This window comes from Oenanthe melanoleuca, chromosome 1, assembly GCF_029582105.1.
Source record: "Oenanthe melanoleuca isolate GR-GAL-2019-014 chromosome 1, OMel1.0, whole genome shotgun sequence".
Classification (NCBI taxonomy): Eukaryota; Metazoa; Chordata; class Aves; order Passeriformes; family Muscicapidae; genus Oenanthe; species Oenanthe melanoleuca.
The window spans coordinates 45,172,190-45,199,606 of record NC_079333.1 but is presented as its reverse complement, the minus strand read 5'-3'; the positions used below and the strand labels follow the sequence as shown (position 1 = coordinate 45,199,606).

The 27,417-nt window shown below is 37.7% G+C and overlaps 1 protein-coding gene across 5 annotated transcripts in view; it reads right to left on the bottom strand.

The window, feature by feature from the left end:
• Positions 1-27,417, bottom strand: part of CDK8 (cyclin dependent kinase 8) — a 73,583-nt gene that overhangs the window by 23,816 nt on the left and 22,350 nt on the right. For 4 of the 5 annotated variants that reach the window (XM_056486186.1, XM_056486167.1, XM_056486177.1 and 1 more), the window contains exons 2-4: positions 26,842-26,917; positions 15,939-16,049; positions 13,015-13,155 (exon numbers count right to left, since the gene is read on the bottom strand). In XM_056486186.1, coding sequence (XP_056342161.1) covers positions 13,015-13,155; positions 15,939-16,049; positions 26,842-26,917 — 328 coding nt within the window. Of the gene's footprint in view, positions 1-13,014; positions 13,156-15,938; positions 16,050-26,841; positions 26,918-27,417 lie in introns of those variants that run through there. The other variant, XM_056486200.1, reaches the window with a different exon arrangement.

The following is a 27,417-nucleotide window of genomic DNA, read 5'->3' as shown; positions in this document are numbered from 1 at the left end:
CCCATCTGCCTGATCTCACACAATGCTGCTCATGCTCCCTCTGATCCTGAAGTGTCAGGTGATGAAGGCAGCACAACTCCCATTCAATCTTCTCTCTTTCACTCTTCTCCATTGCAGTGGTTTTTTCCTTTCCTTCTAACACAACAGACAAGGTTAGCTCTCTTCTCTTCTTCATTAGCAGAAGGCACAGACAACCACTCCTTCACTGCAAGAACTTCTTACACTTCCTGGGACAAACACCTCTCTTCAGTCCTATCACCTAGATGAAAAAAAACCCAAAACCTCTCTCTTGCTCTGTGTTTTCAAGCAGGCTATTTTTTTTGTTCTAGATCTATGAACATTCTTGTTGATTTCCTCCAGCTGTTCTGCCTTGGGCCACCCATTTCTTTGAACTCAAGTGCTCCAAACTACACACTGCTCCTGCTGAGGCTTCACTAACACTAAATGCAGTGGAGGGATTATTTTACATGCCTTGCACAGCATCTTCCACTTTGTATGATCCCAGTATGGTATCCTGCCTCACTGTGTAAGGCTATTGATTCATGTTAAGGTTACCAGCCATGCATTTTCTTTTTGGCAGGACTGCTTTGAATGAACACTGCAGCCACATACTGCTTCTTAACATACACTGAAAATGTTTGTATTCTTTCAAAGAGGGAAAACTAGATTTCAGAACATAGCTGAATTGCTTTTTTGAAGGCAAAAATGAAAATAAAATGAAAATTATACCAGTCTGTGTCGTAATGAGATGTGACAAAAAAGAAAAAAAACATCATTCCCACTGCTCAGAGGAAAGTCACTGATAGGAGCAGGAGATGATTATTTATTCCATGTTTGTATACTATATGTCTGCAAATTCTAGGACATTGTCTCATGCTCCTGGAAAAGTATTTTTGTGTTAGGCCAAATACTTCCATTAAGCTTTACTCACCAAAGCAGTGTGGAAAGAACTGGGCATTTTTAGACAGCATAGTCATTGCAATTTTTGATACTTAGTACTTTTGGATCAAACCAGGTCTGCAGGAACTATTATTCCACACATGTTTTGCTACTAGTCTTTCTGAAATCACCAGTTTTCAAAGACTGATTTTAAAGATAGGTATCAGTGAGTAATCCAAACTCCTTTAAATTATGTATTATGGTGGTATAATGTGAATGCCACCTCCTCCCCATCCACATTATTAACTTTTTGAAACATTTCTATGTATAGTAATGAACAGACTCATACTCTACACGTCCTTTTTAATGCACCTTTTAATAAGGTTTTAGTATAATCCTAACCAATTTTCATTTGGATAATCCAATACTCAGTATTACTCAGTAGAGGACTCACAATGATGGGCTGAGTCACACCAGTGATATTTGTTAACTGCATATGTTCATCCTTACTGGCTGTGCCACTAGTTTACAGAACTGGCTATGCCATCCATTTCTACCTGTGATGAGCCACCTAAAAAGAACAATACCAGACAAAGGGCTTCTATTCCTGAATTATTTTGCTTTTTCAACTATGACCTCAACAATGATTCTATTATGATTTATAGAGAATGACTTCTTTATACTTTAGACTTCAAAGTATCATACTAAACAATATAGGAATTATAATATATATTAAACAATACAGATTTAAAAACTCAACCCCATAATCATACAACAGTATAAGTGAACTTCTTCACTTGTGCATGAGCAAGTGCCTGTGAAGCATGAAACACAAGTAAGTTAAAAATGTCTTGCTGAGAAGAAAAAAAATCAAAAAGGTTTTGAAAATAAACCACAAGGGCTTAGCAAGTTGCAGCCTGCTCAGAAGAGCACTTTTGTGGCACAGTGATAGAAATTGTAGTAGACTGATGTGGTTTATCACTTCCCAGTTAGGTCCTCTGACAAGTACAGCTGTGCAGCAAAATCTACTAGCCTTCAGCTTTGGCTTGCAAAATTCACACTCTATCTCAAAGTCTATGACTCAGAAAAGATTCAATGTTTATGCTTCTTCCGGTACATCTCTAACAACCTTGTTGATCTTCAAGCAGTCATAACCTACATCAAAATATTTCCTTATTATCAAGGTGGTGTTCTCCCTTATTGCATTCTTAGGGACTGGAACTGTCTTTTGGGAGCAGTTTAAAATTAGGGAAAATAATTCCATTTTCTTTCCACTTTGAACAAAACTGACTACTAGCACAATAGCAGCGACAATATAACCTTATACAAATGATAGTATCAGCACTTTTCTGAAGTTAACTGCTTTCCTCAAATTCAAACATGTGCATTTTCTTTTGCAACTGATTGGGGTTTTAAAATACATTATAATCAAAAGACCACCACAAACACTGGTGAAAACAATGGCTCCACAACATGTATTAAATCTAAACATTAAAATATTCTGATTACAGAAAACATTAATTGTAAAAAGCACTGGAAAATTAAGAAAGTGTATTTTAGTGTAATACTTTCTGTTTATTATCTTCTTATAAAGAACATCACAGAGCTCTTTAAAATAAATAAATTGACCATCTAAATAAAATTCTCTTTAAAACTGGGAGCCCTTAAAATTACCAGTAACAAAAACAAAAACAAACCCCTAAATTATCAAAGCACACATGTCCAAAAATTTTAAAAGTACAGGAAGTATTTGGACAGGATAGAAAATACAGGCATGCTGTATCTATGTCAAGGGGCCTTCTGCTAGTTACCATCAACCATATTTTATCTCTGTTTCAGCTTGATGAAAGCTGTTAGTCTCACTACTAAGTTTTTAGACTCTGAACACACTCCAAAAATTTTCTTTTACTGCTGTCACTCAATTGCTGCCAACTTGGGGCTATGCAACTTATTAAAAGTGTGCACACAGCCTAATACACAGGCTCCCTCACTTTCACTGGAACTGAATTTAAGCTGAATTAAAAAAAAAAAAAAATACTCTTTTCAGGCCAACTCTTTCACTCCCTAGAAATGCCAGCACAAGTGGCAGAGCATGACTTTCTGTACTAAGCCTTAAAGCAAGGAAAGGTGGATATCATAGGCAAAAATATTATTACAGCAGGAAAATCTACCATATCAAATATCATTAACACATCATTCAAAAGTGTAGTAACAAACCTAATACATTAAAATGAATGGCTCTGAAGAAATATATTTCCTGTGGGTTTTGCTACAGCAGTGATTACTCTGTCCATAGGTTAGAATGACTCTGGATGCAATGGACGCATCAGAGCAGGACCAAAGCATGCTCTGAAACTGGTTTTCAGGTACTATGTTGTTCTAGATATAATTCCATCTCCCTTTTAAATTCAAAGTTCTGCCCCACAAGTAAGGATTTTAAACATGTAATAAAAACCCTGAGTACCATTTTTGCTCAGTAATTTAGCTGGAGCAGTTTCCACAGGATGGCAGGCATTCAGTAGTACTGTAATCACACACATGTCAAAACTTTCAAAAAAAGGCAGAAAACTGCCGTATTTACTCTTTGGTTTACATGCAGCTGTGTTAACCCTTGCCATTTTCTTTAAAAGCCTTATTTTGTCGTTGTTTGCCATTTAAATAATACTTTCATTACTTTCATATCACCCCACATGTATGGACTATAAATAATTCCTCCCTGATCTGGATTAAGAACAAATACTGAAGATAAAAAGTACATGTAATTTACTACTATGCACTTTCCAGTGGTTGCATGGGCTTTGCTTGTGTTTACCTGTTAGAGCACTTTCATGCACAGAACAAACACAGTATTTCAAACTACATCCCAAGTATCTCCTTTTAGGTCACTCATATTCACAGTAAGACAGATGAAGCTGGGAGTTCATAAAGAACAAGCTTTTACAGGGGATGTGTGTCCTATTCATAACGTTACTTTAAAACTCCTCAGATTAGAGTTACTCAAAGGACTGTTTTCTTATCTCTTCCTCTCTATCATGAATATAGATCATTCATACAGAAGATAGCATTTTCTTTATACAGCGGACTGCAGTGAAAACACTTATGGCTATTTCCTATATTTTGGGCAACCCATATTCCTACCTTCCACAGCATTTTATGATGTGATAACTTTTCCACAACCTTAACAAGGTACTTAGCAGTAAAAAAAAATCCAACAAAACTAAAATTCAAACTGCATTTAGGTGTTTCTAAAATCATAACCTAGGGTCTTTACTAAATCCTACTGAAGGGTTTTTATTGACTAAACTTACTTTAAAGGCACATTTGTGATCAAAGAGCTTCTGGTCCTCCATATTTCTCTTAGGTCAGAACCACAAGTTATGCTTTTTTTTTTTTTTTTTCCTTCCATCTGGCTAGTACAGCACATCGTCTTTACAGCAGGAATTAGATCTGCAGCTTCTAGCACACCTTTCCCCTGCAAAACTCTTACCCCTATTGTATTTACATATACAGATAAAAGAGTTCCTGCAGCCAGTTTAGTCTAACTACTGAGATGACTGAGTTTAAGTTCAAAAAGTGAAGGATTACTTACATTACTCTTTACAGCACCAGAATCACATATCTGGCCATCTTGGAAAGCCAGCAAATGAAATAACAGGCTAGTAACAAAAGGACAAATTTATAGCTACAAATAAGAAAGAAATCTAATATAGTCTGCCCAGCTGCTGAAGCATTTTCATCCCCCAATGTGTCATATATATGCAGATAGACATAAATAATCATCTGCAAATTATATTCCTCAATATATTACTTCAATTACACCATTCTACTTCAGTTATAAATTTACTAAAATGACCCAGAATTTTAAAAAGTCATAATATTTCTAAGCTTGAAAAAAACAAAAGAAGCTTTCCAGTATTTGTCCTTGGTTCAACCATCAATACATTTCCCCCATAACACATGTCCTCCTCTATATGACATTTGCCTTTCATGACATTTGAAAGAAACAGTCTGTTTTGATACCATATCTTTTTACCAGATGTACCTGAAATTTGCTAACAGATACAAACAGATACTTGAGGAAACTAAGAATCAGCACACCCAGGTAAGCTTTGTCTCCTTAAGCAAACAGAGTATCAACAGACCAACGTAGTTTTCTTTTTATTGTAAAACATGCAACACAACTTGCATTTTCTAAACTATTTTCTCCTAGAGATTGTAGAAGCCATTTTGTCTGTCTACAACTCTAAAGCACCACTTTGTTTCCAGCTTAGAAGTCAATATGCAACATGAAGACGCATGTATTTCTGGTGCTGTAATTAAATGTATATTCCACCAGACAAGGACAAACTTCCCAATGGCACAGAAAAGGCCTGAATTGATTTCATACCCTGTAAGATAAAGATGCAAATGGTTATAAAGATCAGTTCTGAAACATTCATTTTAGTCCTGAATGGCTCCAGAGGAATGAGGAAGAAGATTCATATTTGGAATTTCTCTTTTGCAACAGTTTTCATTGCCTTTTAACTGGTCCAAGATTGCTGGTTAAAATTATTCCATGTACAATGATGTAGAAATGTCAGGGAAAAAATAGATGCTTCCACTGCTTCTTGCGTCTGACAGTTCTGCACCAGATAACGCAAAAATATCTCACTAAAATATCAATAATCATGTAATGCAACTTCATGCCTACAAATCTTCAACTTGTCTGTCCCTAACACATCAGCTGGCAGTTCAAAAAGGACTCTTACTTCTTCCATTTATTTTCTCCACCTTGTACTTCTTTCATGTAGAAGACCACAATGATTTCGGAACACCAAATTCAGGAACTTTACCTGCACTTCCTCTAGGCAGAAACAGTGTCTGAGTACTTGTGTCTAAGTGTGGTCATATTATTGGCTTGGTAAATTAGCAAAACCCTCCTTATAACACATATATTGTTCCACTTTGACCTTCCCTTTAAACTTTCAACAAGGATTGTATTTAGTTTCAAAACAAGATATATTCATTAACAGAGGAAAAAATTGTTATCAATATTACTGTCCATTTTAAGCATGAAGGTTGTGAGACTTGGCTTTTATCACCACACAGGATTAATTATTTTGAGAATTATTTACAGAAAAGAAATACTGAGCTAAAAATAAGAAAAAGTAAATTTAGGTGAGTCAGCACCCCAGACACACACATATAGTCAGATCTTTTGGAAACAACTGCCAAAGATAACGAAAGGCTACAAAAAACTATGGATAAGGCTGGACTTGACCATCAAGCAAATGAGGCTGTGAATAAAAGCAGTAGTCTGAGAGAGGTAGATTTGAAAAACCTGTACCTGGAATAGAGATTTCTGACCTTCTCTTGCACCCCCCTACTTGCACTTAAATCAAGCAAATAAATGAGCTTTTCACTTGCAATCAGAAAAATATTCATCAAATGTTGCCCTATTCAGCACTCCATCTTTTTATAAATTGTAATCTAACAGCATTGTGTGATAAAAAATTGAGTAACTTCTATGATTGATTCAGCATTTTTGCTAAACACTGGTTGCTTGGATAAAAATTTTCAAATGTTATCTGTTGATCTCACATACTACATAAATCGAGTCTGTACTATTCTTTCACCATCCTTATTTAAAGCTTCTTACATAGCCTTGCATTTTCTTATAAGTCTTAAGGTTAAAGATGATCAACCTGTAAAAAGCTATGAAAGATTACATTCTGATTCAAAAATTGCTTGAAGGGACACAGCCTGTGAATTAAAATAAAATCTTTTCACTATCTTTAAAGACTGATTTACAAAATCATCAGGAAGTCTTACAGTGAAGGCTCAAACCCAACTGGAAGAATAGACTGAAAATTTTATTTTTATTTATATTTTCCATTTGATTTCAGTACTTAGAACCTTCAGCAAAGAATGAAAAATACAGGCCTAATAGTTAATGGCTTGGGTATATCATTCCAGAGATAATGCCGATGCACAAATGTTTCATACTGAAGTCTGTAACAACTGATGATGCAGTAATCTTTCATTTTTTGACCACACAGCTCCCAAAAAAGTTTGAGGGAATACATCACCTTTTTCTGCAGGAAAAGAAAATGGCCCTGTGTCATTCCTCTCATCGTACTGCAGTCAAGATACATTGCAAAAATATCCTGCTGCACTTCATAGATTTGCTATTTCACTGCCTTCTTCACACTGTTCTTTATTCCTTGGGAGCCATTTGATCTTTCATACTCATCTTACACCTGCTCCCACATAGCCCACCCCCTACACCTGGCATCTCTCCTCTTGATTTGTCATGAGTTGGATTTTAGACTTGGAAAGAGCAGTAATTGAATTTTTCAAGACAAATCAAATGGTGAAGATGCAGCACACTCGCAGAATGGCTGAGGCTGGAAGGCACCGCTGGAAATCATCTGCCAGCTTGTTGAGGGTGTGCTCTCCCACTGTTCGGGTTACTCATGAGGATGTTAAACAGCACTGAACTCAGAATCAGCCCTTGGGACACTCCACCAGTGACTGGTGTCCAGCTCAGCTTCATGGCACTGGTCACAATCCTCTGAGCCCCTCATCCCGTTTTCAATGCCCTCCACTGTGCTTGGTGAAGTTTATTTCATCAGCTTGTCAACAAGGCTGGATGGGACTCAGAGATGAAAGCCTCACTAAAGTAAGTAACATGTCTGCCTATCCATTGAGCTAATCATTGAAAGCTTTCAGGTTGGCCAAGCACAACCTCCCCTGCATAAAAATCCATGCTGACTACTCTCAATCACCTTGATATCTCCCAAATGTTTGAAAATGGCTTCCAGGAGGATGTGATCCATCACCTTTCCAGCGATCAAGGTGAGAGTGACTGGGAATGTAATTTCCCAGACCCTTCTTGAAGACTGGAGTGATATTTGCTTTCTTCCCCTGAGGAACTTCCCTGATGGCTATGACCTTTCAAAGAGAATGGTCTCACAATTATTTGCTTATATGAATATGAAGCACATGATTTGATATAATACCTCTGCAGGCTTCTCTATGGTGAACTCAAAGCTCCCTTGCTACTTTTCCAATGCTCTATTTCTACCTTTAAATCTACATTTGTACAAAACTGACAGACATTACTCAGTCAAAAGTTTGGCCTAGCAGGCTATTTTTTCAGGGTTTTTTGGGTTGCTTCTCTTTTTTTTTAATCACTGGCATGAGCACCAAATACTAAAATTTTGTAGTCTCTTTTGATCACTTCTACATTTTCATTACTTACTGCTTTGAAGTGTAATCTAATACATTAAGAAAGTGCTTGGAAAGGCAGGCAAGGGAGTAGTCATGCTCCCTGTAAACAGAAAAATTAAGAAACACTAGATAATATTTTTTTAACTATGGAATATTTAGAACTATAGTAAAGTTCAACTCACAGGAAAGCGTGCGATTAGAAGCACATGCAAGAAAATAAAGTTCTGCCAGACACTGCTCTTTTGTGATCTTACTAAAGTACACACCTAATGAAAAACACCTTGGAAACAAAAATCTTGGGAAATATAACAGCTGACAACCAGAAGAGTGATTGGGTTTGGATTGCTAGGGGTTTTTTTCTCCTCTGAAAGCAAATCATCAGCAAGTCATTATAACACCTTTTGGGAAATAACACCTACTACTTTTTGATCTACTTAGAGTAGAAAATCATCCTACTTTTTAAAGTTACAAACTTATTTCTAGTAATTTCACTATTATTACTTTCTTCTTCTCAAGGTTTTAGGTTTACTCTTTCAAATGACCACAGCTTTGGAAGCTTTATAGGAAGACAGAAGAGCATTCCTGTATTTCTGAAGTAATCCTTAAATATTGACAAGGAGATATCCTTGAATTCTAGAGTTTTAAGGAGAAAAATGGTAAATTACCACGGTAAAAGTTCCATATATTTAACTTCGCCTAAAGAACGCATTTAAAAATGTCTGTCTACAAAAAAAGACTCCAGCAGTGGCTTTTCCTCATTCATTGTTAAAAGAACATCTTTAATGTTCTCACTAATCCCAAACCTGGTAGCAGATATCCTTGGGAAGAGTCCAGATCTCAGAAAGCTATGTGCCAACTGTATTAAAGTCTGACTGCCTCAAAGCCAGCACTTGTCCCACAGCAGCCCTCGAGCTGAGCTGCACACTAGAATGCCTTCCCCAGACTGCACTAGTGCCAGTCTACAAATGTTCACACACAGTGACACAACCCCAGGCTAACCAGGACATGGATGGGATTAACAAAGGCTAGGAGACTGTTAATTCCTTTGGCAAGAGATAGGAAGAGAAGAATGGGAAGCAGAAGCCCAGCACTTTGTTCTCCACTTCCATACCTCACTTGCCAAGTGGCAATTCATGTATTCAACATTCACCCAACACCACGCACAAAGAAATAGGCCAGGGAATGTAGTCTGAAGATTTAGGAACAAAAAATAATTTTGTAATAGTGTCCCAGCTGCAGTACTACAAGATGTGAGATTTCCGCTAGATTTTTTTGTTGGGGTTTTTTCGGGGTGGTGGTGGTTTGCTTTTGAGCACTGCTGCACCATGGAAGTATTTGATTTAATTAGCTTAGGTGCCAATTCCATTATTAATGTAAATAGCAGACTAATCTTACTGTCACCACACAGAAACTGTGGAGGGGTGCTCATCTCTTACCTGAGACTGGATCCTGACTGTGCAGACAGGACTACAACCAAAAAAATTAAACAAATAAGCACTTTCAAATGCTAACAGGCTTAAAAGTTATTGTATCATTCAAAAGGACCTCTATTTTGAGCCTGTTACTTTAAAAAAACCTTCCAAGCATGCTGTGAAGTGCATGCTGCTGTTTCCCTTGTTGAGGCTGCATATTGATGAAAACAGATCTATGGCTTATCATCGGCTTATGCTTATTTTTAGTGTGGAATAGGAACTTTGAGTAAAGGAAAAAGCACAATAGCTGCATATTATAAAGTGGAAAAATTACTCAGAAAATGGGTCAGCAAAATGCAGTATGTTTCAAGCATGCTCGATAACTAAATTCAAAATATTATTAAAACTATAATTGATGCACTTTGTGGTAATTATATGAAGTGTTCTTATTTCCTTCCTGCTACAGTCAGAGCATGAATAAACAATCTGCTTTCATTTGCTCTCAGCCATGAAATTTAAAGAAGCTGAAGAATATGCAAGTCAAATAAGAAATTTTAAAAGGGCTGGCATTTATTTGTTGAAAAATTTTACTGGTATGTTTCAAAGACGTATGGAAAAGCTAACTACTCAAGTACAGTAGTATTCAAGGCAGTATTCAAAGGTAAATACAATCAACTTATCCCTGCTCTGAAGGAAATGGTGAATTTGCTTTCATGTACACAATGAAAGAAAAACAGAGTTAAGTACTTAAGTTACTGCAACGATTTGCACACATTTCCTTTGTAAAAGTCACACCATGACTACAAACCCCACAAACAGAATTATTGTCTTCCAACAGATTTTGCTGTTTCATACAGAACACAGTCATTTTATCCAAACCTTACGTGAGCTGAGATTTCTTGATTTCAACAATGTGAAGACAAATTTCAGTCTAAGTTCATGTGCTTTTAATAGCTGCTACATTTTAGTGCCTGGCTTGTACATGCTAGCAAGAAAGGAGCTGGTTTATGCCATCTTTTGTTTCTGGTTAGAGAAGTCAAAATCTCAAAAAATCTCTAAAAAATTACCTACCTTAAAGCTAACTCAACTAAAACATCTTAAAAAAAAACCACAAAGAAAGAACTCCAACAGAAGACTGATCCAAATCCAGAAAACTGCACTCAGATGGAAGGTAATCATATAGACAATTAATATCCATTAAAAAAAAACTCCTTATCCTATGAGAGAATAAAAGATTCTTTTGCCAAGTACTATACTCTTTAGCTTCCTACAAGCCCCAAGCACCACCACTCTTATAAAAGCAAGCACATTACTTAAGCAGCTCTGTGGGTGTATCTAAATCCAGGAAAACATAAAACATCTAAAAACTACAGCAATACCTATCATTTAAAGGCACAGTAGGAAAAACACAGTAAATCTATCCAGTCAGAGTTAAAACTGATGATTTAACACTGTTATTCCTGAAGAATAGTTTTACAGGCATCCTGGAATAGAAAATCATATCTAAGCATTAATGCCAGTTATGTTGCTTAAATCAGAATGTTAGTGAGGTCCCAGTTCTCAAGCTTAACCCACAGGACACTGTCTTTCCAAGACAAAACACTAGGTACAATCCCTTCTGTTACTCAGGTTACTTCCAGACCCTGATAAAAGAAAGAAAGCATTGGCAGGTGCAATTCTGTCTTTTGTTTTTCAGGAAACATGTGCCTTCTGAATTCAGCTCAAACTGGACAGCTTCAAAATAACAAGTCCAACGGTTTCCATGGACAAGGTGGCACAGGCAGCCCCTGTACAGCTCTTACAGGATTCTCACCAACAGAGCTTGACAAGATTCCAGTGGGACGATCTCTCAGTCTCTGCCTCAAGCTTTTGGTCTCTTCCTCAGATTATCAAAAGATAGCCAATTGTGATGGTGGATTTTCTGCTGGAAGGAAACTTCATGCTGGACTGAGACCACCAACTCATTTCACAGAAATTAAGATGGCAGTAGTTTGTTTTGCAGTTGCCAACTTAAACTGCATTTCAGCTACAGCCCTAGATGTGAAAGGCTCTGTAACAAATTACCAATCTCCTGAGCCATCCAGCCAACAACATGCATAGTTTTAAGTATTATTTAAAGTTCATAAATTTTCCAAAACTGTAGAAAGTAAAACATCAGAAAAATTTATATTCTTGATGACAAATAATTTGCTTCCTGTACGCCTCTTAAAAATATAATAATGTTGTCTAAGTAGTAACATGCACTATGTATTTCCATGTTACATTTTGCTCCACTACTTCATGAGATGACAAAGCCACCAGAATCTTTTTGATTTTTTCCCCCTCAGTGCTGAGGCTTTTGTTCCATTTCTAAAACCAGGAGTGAATGAAAACCATCCACATGATCACTGCAATAAGGCAAAGCTTCCTTGTATTTCAGGTCTGAAAATGCTATTTATCAGAGATATTCCTTTTTCCTTCAGTTTAAATGGAGAAACTGACATTCTGTAAAAGCATTTATCAGGCATGAAAAATAGATGTCAAAAAAATAGTACTTGACCACATTTCCAGGAACACTATTAAAGCTATTTCAAAGACAAAAAGTGACTCTAAAGGAATAGTAAGGAAGCCGGAATTTTTTCACCTAACACAGAATATCACTGGTAATACTGATTCATAGGAAAGAAAGGTCAAATTAATGACACTTCTAATCACTGAAATCACATTCATGCATGAGAGAGTGTCAAACAGGTGGTATACTTAGAAGCAAATTAGAAAAAAGAATGCTATCAAACAGTAAGAGCTACAGACAAGTGGATCGGAAAAACTACCCAATTTCAAGACAACAGACAAAAAACACCAGTTAGCTGTGGGCATATTTTGAAGGCAAATATATAAGAAATGGTGAGATTCACCAGTTGAAAAGAATTTTCTGGTTAAAGACACTAACTCAGGTTAAACATGTTTTCCTTATATTGTAGTTTGGATAAACATTAGTTTATTTGGAGAAATTATCTAAAGTTGGCATGGCTATATTGCTGGTAGATTATAAACATTAAGAGAAAATAATGCTTTCAAAAGTCACTTCTCTACATTAAACTGATAATTTCAGAAAAAAAACAACTTTTTTTTCAGCAGTTCTTACAGCCAGTCATTCTTCCCCACCTACACCAAAGCTGTATTTAGCTATTTATCTTGCCTGCAGTGATACTACTAGAGGCCTCTTTTGTACCTCAACATGCCTATTTAAATGAACCCATTTAAAATAGTTTATTTAGAAAATCAAAAAACAAAAACAGCCATCTGATACACTTGCTCTCATAAGCATATCAGATCACAGCAAGCTTTTAAAATTCACTCCACTGATCAAGGCTGTCTGATGGCAATGTAAAAATATATATTTATTAGTACATGCTCTTAGCATCAAGGTTTTTGTTCCCCAGTGGTTTTTCATTAAAAAAACCAAAATAACAAAACAACCCTTGCCCTCAATCACCATCCCAGTGCTAAAACCCATTGCAGATTCACTTACCAAATCCCTGTGTAACACCCAGTTAGCATGCAGGTAGTGAATACCATCTAGGATCTGATATAACAGCGACTTCACCATTCCCCGAGGTAATTGAACTGGTTTCTTGTTTGCTTTAGAAGCCCTGTGAAACTTGATTATATGCTGCAAAGGGGAAAAAAGAAATGAAAATAAAAGAAGTGCAATGTTTACACAAAAAGATTGCCATCAACTCCTTACACAGACTTCTTAGGGTTTTTTCAATCTTTCGTGATTTGTTTTCCAAACTAGAAACATGTGCCTTAAGTACTAAAAAATTAATTTTGTCTAGGTAAAATGATCACTATCCCAAAGCAATCTCTCAAAAATTAAAACAGTTTCTGCTGTGGTTTAACCCCAGCAGGCAGCTAAGCCCTGCAGAATATGAGGAATACAGAACCATATGACCATCAAAGCACATTTCCTTGCAGATCACTGATCTTTCAGGTTTTAGAGGCATTTTTGTTTGGGGAGTCTTTTTGTTACCCTGATACCCTGTACATCAAATTCACAGAGCTACAAGTGAATTACCTCCATTATTCTACTTTTAAGTTCTCCTGCAGTAATAATAACTGTAACATTCAAGACCTAATGCCAAGCAGAAATTTTTGCAAACCGTATTAGGAATTTTACACATTTAAATCAGAAGTCCAGATTTATTCCTTCTTTATTTACTATACCATTACAGCACAGTACTCTCAAAACAGAAGCTGTTGACAGATCAAGTCTACAAATCTGTCCATCTGAAAGTCAGCCACTAAGTCAGACATGAAAAAAGAACCTTTAGCAATTCTAAGTTTAGACACAAGCAGTGATGTCTGGCACCAAGGAGGAGCCCAAAAGGATGTGTTGCCTTAGCACTTGAGTCCCAGGTGTCACTAAGTTCAACAGCAAGGTGTGCCATAGTCATGGTTACCATTTCCATGTTTGCCTCCTTCAAACACAGAGGCAACTTCTAGAACAAACTTCTTAACATAGTCACACTTTTTTTTCTGTCATGGCTCACACTTGTGTGATCATCAAAACAGCCCAGATCTTGTCTACAAAAACCTGGCACCAAGCTTCTATCATGTGCTCTTCCTTTGTTCATGACCCCTCATATTCCAGGTGCCAATTAGCTAACCCAACTATCTAACACTCTTTGGGAAACTTCCTTTCCTCTCCTGCTGCAGCCCAGTTTCATATACACCCTCCTTTGCTTCAGGCAGCCAAGTTTGGCCTTCCTGAGAGGAACAGGCACATTTCTGCCCTAACAATGGTAAATGCACAGAGCAAACAAGTATTGATGAAAAGGCCACAGTCCCTGCACTGTCAGCCAAGCACCACATACATAAGCATCCCTCCGTCTAAGCCAAGAGTTTCACCTCCTCTCCCCCCTCACTTCCACCAACTCCAAAACAAATGTTCACACAGGAATATGCATGTAAGCATAAAGGTCAAAACTGAGGGTCATTCCTAAGTTACTTACATACAAATCAGTGTTTCTGTCCTGATTCAGGTTAAATATGAAGCAATGCAGAAATGTATAAATACAAACAAGGACAGGTCATAGTAATAACACTCCTAACAAATATGAAGCCTTGTAGAACATTTTGAAATAAAAAAATCCTCAGACATTCCTAGACCTCTGCAGCTTAGCATATCAAAAATACGGGGAAGTAGTGAAAAAAAGAGTGCTCTTATTTTTCCATCATATTAAAATAAAACAAAACAAACTGACTGTACTCCATTTCCTCCAGATGCTGTTGTTTCTATTTATCAGCCTCAAGAATGTCTCAACATTTCAACTATTTGCTAACTTTTTTGTCTCTTTATTCAGGTAACCAAACCTGAATACCAAGTATCAGAACTTCCAATACATATAACTGTTAGAAGGTATCTTTCATTTAGCTTAGCAGAAAGAAAACTGACACACTCATTTTTAGGCAAATGCTACCAAATAATCACAAACTATAAGGAACACCATTTCCAAAAGAAATTACTTTTACTTGGATTTGTGCTAGGTGACATGCTGACTAAAAAACAACTCACAATTCATACTGTGCAATTCTCACATGTACACATTCATAAAAAAATTTCCACTTCATTGCAAATTGTTTCTGTTGCACCCTTTGATACAAATCTTACCATCTTTTGAGATTAGCATTTGTAACATTAAGAGCAATGCTCCAAATGTATGTCAGCATTAATTTGAGGAACGCACCCTTTACTTAGGGAAGTCAAAGCTGTGCAGTATTTTAAATTTTTTATCATGCTATTTTATTTTTTCAAGTATTCCAAATGGATATTAAGCCTACAAACATTGAGTTAACAGAGGAATACAGTATGTATCTTAAAACAAATTTACTTTGCCTCCAACAGGTTTATGTTTTAAAGCTGTATCTTGCAATTAGGAATAAACAGCCTTCCTCCCAAATACATAGAATTTCTGCAGATGAGTTGAGAAAGTTTTTTCCCACTGAAATGTATGAATTAAATATACAGTGTCACTACTCTCATTTCATCCTGTATTCATCTGTATTCACAGATGACAATCAATGCAACTAAAACTCTGAACCGTCCTATTCACAAAGTTGGTCATTTTTCAAAGGGAATTCACCTGTGTAATCAACACGTTTTCCTGTACCATACTTTAGCTAAAATAGTACATGTATCTAAGTAGGCTTCTAGCTATTGAGAGCTGATTTCTGCAGTTTTGCAGTTTTTTACCTTCTTAAAGAGACCACAGGTTAACTGTGTGGTGAGTTTACTTAACATTTTCTCTTGCTTTTCCTTTAGTAAAGAAAATGCTTTCAACAAACATGGAGTAAGCAGCTATACTGTGTTTAAAAATGATGTGTCTCCCCTGACCCTGTCCCTTTGCTGCAACTAAAACTATAAGCCTGGTACCTACAAACAATTCACCTTACCCAGAGATCATGCTCAGCGTAGTCAAAGAGAAGCCACACTTTCCTGTCAGCGTGAGAAAGGAACACCTTTTGCAGAGAAATGACATTTGGATGCTTGAGCTCCCGCAGCAACTGCAAAAGAAAAAAAGTCCACAACAGTTATATCCATACATCCAGAGCTGGGATACTTAGAACCCAAATAACAGAAGTTGAAATCTGCAAGCCATAGAAAACCACTTTTTTTTTAAATGAAAGAACCAATCATTAGTTTCAAACTAAAGCTGAAAGCAGGTCATAACCTCCCCATGGCATTCACATCTTAGTCATTTTCTAAAAGTTCAACTCTATGTAAACCTCATTATTATCCAGGACCAATAGGACTCTGCAAACAGCCAGCTGTGGCATCTCCCTTTCCAAAAGGCTGTAATCTTCAACAGTCCCATTTGGAATATCCCATTTTCTCCTCACTCCCAATTATCTGAAAATGCTGCATTTTGGTTGCAGTCTGAATTTGAGACTGAATGGGATGGCTGATGCAGAGCCTAGCAATGCAGTCAGCTAAACCAAGATGTGGCTTGAAAGGTGGACTCTGCTGATTTACAAGGTCACCACTCTCTACAAAAGAGGGCCCAGTTTCTTGCCACAATACAGATTACATCAGTTAGTATATTCACAGAAGCCACTCATGACACAGTACTCAGTTCAAGAGAAAACTATTGTGGATACACAAAGGCTGGTGAAAGGTAACCTGGTACAGAGCTCTTGAGCTGAAACACATCAGGGTACTAACAGCCCTAGCAAAGGGACACACTTGGAACTTCTTTTAGCCACAGTGAGCCACTAAACCAGCTCAGCTGCTTCAGAAACTACAGTTTGAACCCCACCAAAAGGACAACAGATGAGATACAGCACAACAACTGAAAGCAGACAGCATCAGTCTATTTGAGCTCTACTGATCATGTTACAATCATACTGTACTCATTCAATTACTAAGAAAGAAACAAAAGCTTTATAAGCAAACTGCAGTTAAAAGTGACTACCCAAGACTAGTCAAAATCCTGCCAGTTCAGTGTGCCAAAATGATGACATTTTTTATTAAAATGAATGGTTAGGGCCTTTTCTTTTATAAAAAAATGCCAACAGAAAATTAAACTAATCTTTAAATACAGAATTTACTTCAGAGACAATTATCAGTAAAATATAATTCTTTCACTACATAACAGAGAAAACAACAACAAAAAAATTCCTTTCTATTTATACCTTTGTCATAAGTGCTAAAATTTTAGCTGCTACTCAGATAGTAAAAAGGAAGTATATATATGTGTGCTTGTTTCCTTCTTTCCTATTTAATTTGAGACAGACTTGCATTATGACTCACTGACTAGACTTCAGTGTGACATTTCTTGGAAAATAAGGACCTATACCCCACAGAGATTTTACCTCAAGTATAAGATCAAACAGGGAGATAGTGTAGAGGAGACAAAGCAAGAACAGAAATTAATGCAGAAGGCTGCAGAGTTTCAGCATGGTAAAACCCTAAGATTTATAAAAGCACTACATCACATCGAGGCACTTTAAGGCAGGATCCACAAGTATGGAATTCTTTAAATGCCTGTAACTCCTAGAAAGAATAAGATCAGTATGGCAAAAATCAAGAAATGCTTATTTGCATTTTTTTATCAATTACAGGTGGGGACCACCTGTGGTAACTTAACCCCAGCCAGAAGCTAAACCCCACAGAGCCACTTGCTCACCTCTCTGTCACACATGAATGGAAGAATAAAAATGCAAGATAATTTGTGAGTGAGGCAAGACAGTTTAGTAAGTGAAAGAAAGAGGAATTAAACACCACATCTACAACAAAAAACATCAGAAGCAATGCAAAGGCAATCACGTACAACTTCCCACGAGACTGATGCCCAGCCAGTCTCCTAGCAAAGGCTACCTCTCAAAGGAAGGAGGGGTAGGAATGGGAAACAGAGAAAGCCTGAACACTGTAAGCAATAGCCAAAGCACTGCTGGCTTATCAACACTGCTTTAGTCACAAATCCAACACACTCCACCATACAGGCTGGTGTGGAGAAGATGAAGTGCATGCCAGACAGGCACAGCACAGCATCAAACACCAGCTTTTCAATGGTGAATGATGTTGCAGGGTTTAAGAACACACTGTGCCAGTCTTTAGAACAAAGTAATTTTCCTTTAATCAGCATAAATTCACATATTACATGTATGTAAAAAAATTTAATTAACTGCATGACAGCATGACAGTCCAGCAACTATATGTCCATATCAAAACATTATACCTCCTGTGACCTAATGGATATATCTGTACCAGATACAACAACCTATTCCTTGATGACAGATGCAGATACTGGTCAGAGCTCTAAAAAATAATGTAATGTTCCCTTTTGTCCTTTCTGATCCCATTTTAAGTCTCTTCTACTCCTTATTACCAAGGTAGCAGCTATCATCTACCTAAAAAAATCTAACCTATTCACATGAAATGTGATTCAGCTTGGAGAACACAGAAAACCTATCACCAAAGCTCAACCCAAATATGAGAAGCTTTTAAGTAATGCAGCAGAAGGATCTCCTGTCTGTGTAGTGAGGCAACATAGACAGAATTCTCCCTTATTTGTTCTAAGGTAGTCTTGGAAGACTTTGAGATTGACAGCATTCCTTACTTTTTTCTTCCCCACTCCACCTTGATTATTCCTCTTCCTGCCTTTAATTCTTCCTCTAAACATCCCAGTAATCCTCTCAAAATACCCAAAAACCCTCTTATCTTCCTAAAAGTTCCATAGCATTCTGCTTTCCTTCTTCTCAGTCCCAGCTGACACTTTTCAAAAAAACACCTGAGAATTTCCTTTTGCAGCCTATCACCATTTTGTTATAGGAGTTCTGGCCTTTTTTACTGTCACTGACAGCACCTGTTACTGTTTTGTGCATCTGTGTACTCAGTTTATCATTCTTGCTGGTTTTTGCCTTTGCCTTTTGTGCTGAATAGTTGTTAAATCCACATTCTTTCAGTTTGCTTAAAAAATCTGATGGGTTCAGTCAAAGCCACAAGCAACCCAGAGAACACAATGGCTAACTCACATCAGCAAAACCATCAGAATAAGGAAATTATTGCTGCAGTGGGACAGATGATTCCTGAATCACTGTCTAGGAAAGGCTGAAATGCTCACACTGACAAATGCAAACACTGTCTGAAGTATCCGAAAGAGCTTGTGCAGATGATAACCCATCACATGGGCTGTAAAGAGCACTTTCAGCAACCTCAGTCTCCATGAATCAGGCCTCTCTAGCCCATAAACCACATGGCTTTCCTACCAGATGACTTGACTTGTGTCCAGCAGCTGACAGAGCTCAAACAAAGACAGTTCAGACAAAGGAGACTACAAGAAACATACTTTGACTATCAGTATGATGCCTGCCAATGATAAAGGCTATTTTTCGGCCTAATGACTTTGTTATCTAACTGCTTCTGTCTATCCTAGCTCAGTTCTGTAGAACACAAAGAGCAAGCAGACAAAAATGATGTGTTTGGCTCTCAGTAAATTGTCTTCCTTTTCATTTGCATATCACACTCAAACCTATTTCCTCAACCAGAGAGGTTTCACTTATATTAGTTAGTCTGGGTACTCCCTTACAAAGAAGGGAGACCCAACAGACCTTCAAAGAAATAGAAAACAGCAAATGACAAAGATGCCAATACTTGTGTTTTAGAAGCCCATGTGTGTCCCTAGCTGATCTTGCCCTCGTTTTCACATTGTTCAAGATCCAGCAAGGAAAACAGCATCCCTGTGTGCAGGTCCTGCGTTCACACTAAGGTCCTTCCATCTCCCTCTTGAAGAAATACTCATTCCACACAGCCACAGGGCACCTGAGGGACAGTAAATCAAAGTGCCCCAATGATGCATAAAATCATTAAATTGCTTCAGGAAGAAAGAGAAAGTGAAGCAAAACAGGATGTTATTAAATAATCAACAGCAGTAGTAAGGGAACCAGGAAAACTGCAGCATGACTAAGGCCAATCTTTTCTTGCACTAACAACAATTATCTTTCACATAAAATATGAGCTGAAGCCAGCACAATTTTTTATGAACATGCTCCGCTTCCTCTGGTGATATTCCCACATTTCCCATACAGCTCTCCATGACTACAGCACTTCTCATGAGCCAAGACACAGCACTCTTCACATAAGTGAGGATTTCTAGCTCTGCTGCAAATGCCATTTCACCCCTGCCCTTAATGCTTGCTAACCTTTGCTGTCCATAGGGAATGTTACCCTGCAAAATGTAGCCTTGCAATACTACCATGCTTACTTCAATATTTCAAGTCACACAGGGGAGGTTAACACCAGTTATCAGGAAAAATTATTTCACCAAAATCCTCGTCAAGGACTGGAGCAGGATGCCCAGGAAAGTGGTTGTGTTGCCATCCCTGGAGGCATTTAAAACACATGCAGATGTGTTGTTACTAAGGGACAATGGTTTAGTGCTGGACTTGGCAGTGCTGAGTTAATGGCTGGACTCCAAAATCCTACAACAACAGTTGTTCTAGAAGGAGTTTCCCCTATGACATGACATCAGCTATTTTAGAAAAAGCAGCCTCTTGTTCTGACTGCCTTCCTTTGAGTGCCATGCAACCCTTCTCCCAAGCTCTAGGACAGCCAGAAAACTGGCTACACACAAGGCCACTGGCAGTATCAACCAAACACTCATTTAAACAAAAGCCACTATTGCATTACATGGCTAGTTTGATGGCATAAATTCCAACTCTAATCATCATCTCATGCTTCAAAAAGGTTCACATCAGTTTCACCAAGGGATCCAAAAACAAACATCACACATTAACAGTCATGCCATGGCCTTGCCATGGAAAAATAGGCAAGCAGAGCCTTAGAACACAAAGCAGTCTGCAGCTGATGCAGAAAGGCAACTTTCAGACTGGAAGACAAATTTTACTCATCCTGTAACAAGAAAGGTGCCAGTGGAATTACTTCTCCCACAGATGAGTATAGGCAGCAATAAGACATTATCTGAAACACTATGCATAATTCTGGCCCATTCAGGGAAGATTAATTCCAACTGCAACAGGGCAAAGAGCGCCCAAGCCTACACTCAGAGAAAGGGAGAGCCTATTGCTCAAAGAAAACCAGCAAGCCAAGCCAAAATGCTTACAGCCTGCCAAAACAAAGCAGAGAAGAAATAGTCTCTATCTCGCTCTTTAAAATGAGAGCAGAAGAGAAGAGCTATTTTAACTAACTGACAATATTATGATAAGTACAAATTAGTCACGATTAATTCTGGCTTAAAGGCTGAATAATGTTCATCGACTCATTACTAGAGACTCAGAAATTGCCTTCAGAGATCTCTTTTCCTTACAAGTTTAACTTGTAGCTTGCTAATTTTTTTAAAGTACCGTTTGCTTGTCTGCAAGAGCAAGAATAGAATATGATGACTCCAGAGATGTCACCCAATTCTAAGCCACAAACATTTGTTAAAAAGTTTCCAGACACTATTCTCAGTTTCCTGTGAAACAGTGGAGCTCGATTCAAGTACCTGTTATATAAACTAACTCCCAAATTTTATTATACAGCTACTAAAATCCCAGGCTGGCTTAGCTGCTATGCATCAGTTTCAAGATCTGTTTGCTTCAGTGTAAATACAATTTTAGTTTTGTATTCTCATGAGTCAGACATTCCACAGTACTAAAAAAGAACAGAATACCTGCTGAAAGTACATGCTGTTTTCTTTTCAGAAGTGTTCAAATAAAAGCTTACAAAGGCATTGTAACAAAGTTATAATACTGCTCACTCTAAGAATTTATGAAGCTGCCAACACGTTTTTGAAGCTCTAGTTCTTCAGACAAATCAACAATTTCACAAAGTAGTATATTTTATTCTTTTGATTTTTTAAAAATCCTAAATGTGCAAAAAAGAAGCCTGACAACACAGTGTCAAAAGGAAAAAAAAAAATATTTCTTTTTATCTTCCACAGTTTCTAAAACAAGTGAGTCTTATGCGATGTCACATGCAAGTCAATATTTTATTAGCACCTTCTAATTCCAAACACATTTGAAGTATTAAAAGAGGTGTTACTAAATGTTCTCTCAAAGCAAGGAGGTGGGTGAAGAACCCAGATGAGACAGACACTGGATGTCAAGCTTGAACAAATTCTGGTGTTCACAGAAAACATGATTCCTACGGATTCTAATTACAACATTTAGTCAGCATCTTTGTCCCAGTGTCACAGAACTAAGAACAGTGTTACACTCCCTTACCATCTTCAGATCAGTAATGTAGCTTGGTAAAGTACTCAGTCACAGCTGATATTTTACATACCATGTTAGCATTAAACTAAAGCATTTGAAAATCATTAAACATGCCAAAAAGAGTCAAATCAAATATCTGTCTTCCTCAGAACTGTGTCACCTTTCACTACATGGAAAGATTGTCAAGAAAGCATAACATGTCCTCTGACACAAGGAAGACATGCACTTATCTAAGTGATTTCTGTGTATGGTCTTTCTCATGGGAAACTGCTTTCACTGTTAGCATGGAAGGGACACGATGGCCCCCATCACCTGGGGAACCTACACCCAAGTGCTGTTCATTGCCAAACAGCTGGTTCAGGATCTCTTCAAGCAAGCTCACTTGGGAGAGTTACTCGTTCCTTACCAGGGGAAGGTGTTGAAGAGGGTATAAATGCTGGTGTCACCCAGTTTTGGCTTCTGCCTCATGGGGTCCCCTCTGGCTGCTGCAGGCTGCAGAGATCAGTCATCCTCAGACTGGCTGTGAAAGAGCCTTTACACCCTTCTTCCATCCCTTCCACTGGCAGAGAAAAGAGAGAGCTGGTAATCACATGGTGACACACTGTTGTCACCCAGGGCACAGAAGGCCCAGTGTGTCAGAAGGACCAATTACTCTCTGGAGGAGCCTCCTTCACCAAGGACAACACAGGCAAGACCACTCCCCAACAGCAGCTCCCTTCTTACTTGCCATGGGGGCTGGAGCTGCTGGTGTGCCTCTATCTCTTCCTCTGCCACCCTCCAGCCCAGGTGAAAGCCATGGGGACAGTGCAGATAAAGAGATGAGCAGGCCTGCTGCAGAGGCTCTCCCTTTCACAGGAGCTCTGTTAAGTAACAGCACATCCAAAGGATGGTTCAACTCTTCGTGTTCTCTCCACAAAACTAACACAACTGCTCTTCTGCCCTTTGGCGAAGATGAATGCCCTACAGTCACACTATCACTAGATCAACACAGAGGACAATCTTTTGTGATAACAGCACTTGTTACAACAGGAAACATATCCTAGGAATGCCTCCAAGGCAGACTTAAGAGTGAAAACAACCAGAGAAGCCAGCTGCTTATTGTTCTGTAGTTTTCTGTTCCATCCCTGGCAGCCCCAAGGCTGTTTTAAGTCACACAAACTGGATATGGTGTTTTAAGGACACAACACAGGCAGGAGACAGCCAGAGCACAGCACTGTCCACTCCAGATCTACAGTGTCACATTCACCATTTCCATCACTGAAACCATCTGCTACAACACCCAGCACCTCCTTTTCAGAGCCAAGACAAAAATTAATGTTATTGGGTATTTCTGTTGACCTAACCAGGCACCAACAAATAAATTACATGAAAAACTGGTTAAAAAAAAAAAAACAAAAAAAAAAACTCTCACAGCTCCCTCAATTAAACAAAACAAAAATCCCAAACAAAACCTCAACTTAAGCAACTCCTCACTAGTCAATGGAAGCATATGCAAGCAAAGTACTTGCAAACCTGCTAAAACTGAATGAAAAAGGCTAATTGGCACAAAACAAGTCAGCAAGTTACTAGGTTTCTTCAAAACCTAGGACTTCTGTATAGGAAACTATGTGGAACAAGCCAAAATCCTGAAGCTGTATTTAAAGCCTGGTTAACTACTTCAGCTTTCTACAGCCTTGAAGAATTCTCCTGCTTTGTGAACTGTGAAATAGCATTTGCTGCACTATTCCAGGTAGATAGATTTTAATGACTTTCTTCCATGTGATTAAATCACAAGACTGGGAATCAATCATTTGGGCTTGTTCATTCTGCATATTTTTATACAAATCTTCTTACCATTCCATCTCTCTGCTCTCCCATCTATCACAAATTCAACTCTTGGCATGCTGAACATGCAGTTTTTAGTGCCTACTTAAATCCTCAGAAGTCAAATTGCAGATCACAAAACAGATAACCAGCATAACAGGCAGTGCACAGAACTGCAGAGAACAAGATATGAACAGCCAGACATTCAGTTAAGATTCTGAAAGAGGCAGGATTCACAAATGTTTACACGGTGGATGAATGGGGCAAAGATAAGGAAAAATACAACTCTCCAACTAGCCTGATATGAAACATATTGATTCTATTAGCACAGTAACTGTTAACTCCACCAAGCAAATGAACAGTTGAAGAAAATCAAAGTTCAAATTATACTGAAGAAAAAAACCCCAAACAAACCACTAATTCAGATTTATAGATTGAGCTGATCCCATAATTGATCCAGCCACCTGAAATCAGGTCTCTAACCTCGTTCAAACCTTTCCTTATAACTGACGAATTTCAATAGCAACTTTATTTTTCTTATGCTGTTCTCCAACTCAGGGGTCTGCATCAAACAGATATCTTAAAAGAGCACGTTATGGGGATTTTTAAATATAAAAGTTACTCAATACTCCAAAACTGAAGTTATTCATCATAAGACAAAAGCCATAGCAGAGCTGTGAAAGCAAGAGTTTCACTGGGATTTATACCAAACTACATTCTTCCCAGATTATCACAGAGTAGAATATACAAGCCTCAGCTCTCCAGAGAAACTGAAATGGATATGGCTCATATGCAAACCAAATCATCCTAGTTCCTCTTAACACCACCATACTCTTCAAATTCATTAATTTGGGTAGTCCAGAGCACAGTGTAACAAAGTCTGGCATGCAGCCTTGACTTCTAAAGTACAACAACAAATAATTTTATTAGTTATATTACAGACGACAGGGTACAACACTGTTGGTTAACTCAGCAGCATTCTCATAAATGTTACATATACTCACATCATCAATATAAACAGTACGATTATTATCATCAATTTGATTCATTACCATAGGAGGTTAATTTTGGTCCTTTTACAATATCAATTGATAGAAGGGTGGAAAAAATCTATTTAACAGAATTAAAATAAACAACACCATTCCAGGGGAAAAAATTCTCCTGCTCACTTCAAACAGCAACATCAAAAGAATGGCAAGAAACAAATTCAAACCCAGAAGTCCATGGTGAATTACTCATTCAACTGCAGGAAAATTCAACCACAGTACTAGAAGTCACAAGCCTAGAAGCATGACCAGAAGCAAAGTCAATTATAGCTCAAGAAACACTGCTTCAGGTTTCTCTTTCTATCCCTATGCCTGCTTTTGGGCTCCACACCCTCTTGGTTCTCGGTACCTGCTTTCCTGGCAACTTTGCTATTTGCACTGTGTTCCTTCCCTCACCAACCCTGTCCTACTTGGGCCCTGAGTTGTACTGCTGTTCTCTTCCAAAGGCACATGCTGCAGCAACTCAGAGCACAGAGAAAGCACCTCTGCTGCTTGTTCCTTTTCCATCAATACTGAGGACCTTGCTGCCCAAGAGGAATGAGGCCAAATCCTTCCTGCCTGTCAGCCAAGCTAATGATTCTCATAATGCACAGAAATCGAGTTAGGGTCATACACAGAGACACCTCCCTAACACCAGCTAGGCTTCTCCTGACAAGTTCAAGCAGAACAAACTCTTCAAATCTTCTTAGGTAAATCACTGCAGAAAGACAACAACTTATCCCAAATCCCTCTGAAATGATAGCTGACATTTCCTAAACGCATTCAGCCTGAGTCACAATATTTGGAAAACCGGTGCCCAAGTATTTGAAAGTAACAAAATTTAAGACCCTGTTTTCTGCTCCTTTAGTTCAGAGAGGATGTCTACAATAGCAGAGGGCTCAGCTTTCACCATCAGACAAAAAGAGTATCTCCTAAAGAATATTCTTTGTGCTTCTTTTTCACCTCAGTTCAAGGATTAATGTTTTTGATATCACTAAGTAAACCAGAATTTGATTAAGTGGGAAAGCCTAGTACTCACCTCAGTCAATGAAAGTGAAATTTAGAGCCAAATTTTACACACTCAAGGAATATAGACTGAAAATAAACTACTCCCTTCCCACACACACACCCTTAAGTTATGTGCATTTCCTTTTGAGTAAGCAATTTGATTTGAAACGTTTAAAGAACAACGAACCCAAGCAGTAGTAAAACATAAGAACATACAATAGGTAAGTTTCATAATACTGGTTTTTCCACTGTTTCTTCACAAGCTTCTCACAAACTATAACTAGACTACATTATTCATCAGTTTCTAACCACATGAAATATACAAATATAAACCTGAAAAACTGAAGAAATGGTTTGAATAGCATTCATGGCTGTATTACAGCCTCCAAGGCAACAACAGTCTTGGTCTAGTTTGTAATCTCCACTTATATTTGTTCAAATGTTTTAATCATTGTAAGCCAATAAGAACTAATTTCTTTAGGAAAAGAACTGAAGAACAATATTAAAAGTCAGAGCAAATGTGTAATTTAAGTCACTAAAGCCAATCACATTTTTAAACTGATGTGTTTAAATATAACCTGCCCTGAGGCAGGCAGTGAATTTCAACTTAAAAACACTGTCAATTTTAGACAGCAAACGTAGCAGGTACATAAAATCTTACATGATGTTTGTACTTACTTTATACCCCTATGATAAAAATATAGCACCCATAGTAGAATAACACGATTGAGCAGACAAAACCCAGCATGCATGGAAATTAATACTTTTAGTAAGTGTGTTTGCTAGTAAAAAGAACTGTTACTTACTGCTATTTCTCTGCATGCAGACATGGAAATTCCAGTACCTTCTATCTGTTTTAAAGCGTAATCTTTATCATCTTTCCTGTGGAGAGAAAAAGAAGTTTTGTTTGTTTTTTTTTGAGTTGTACCATGAATTCAAAGTGAGCTCTTCACTACCATTCAGAGATCAGTTTCTAATTAATACAAATTATGCATCTTATTTTTTTCCATTCCTTACTAGTTAAATGTCTGGATATCCAGCTAGACCGCAAGCTAACCACAGCACCTTGATAAAGTTAAAATATAAGTCTGCTCTCATTAGATTGAGATTATTTAAAAACTTCTTCCCTAAATGCAATGAGTAACACTTGCTCCATTTCTTCCTTCTTTTATTAAAAAGAAAACAAAGCAAACAATTAACACATACTAGAAATAAACCTAGTTAGAGCTTTATCTCACCTAAATGTGTTTCTCTAGGACATAGTAAGTCTCACCCAAATTTTAATCGATTATTGAGCAGTCCAGAATTAATGCCACATTAACACATCTTTTCTTGCCTGTAGGTACCAAACTCCACCTTAAACTTTTGTTCTTACCAAGGTA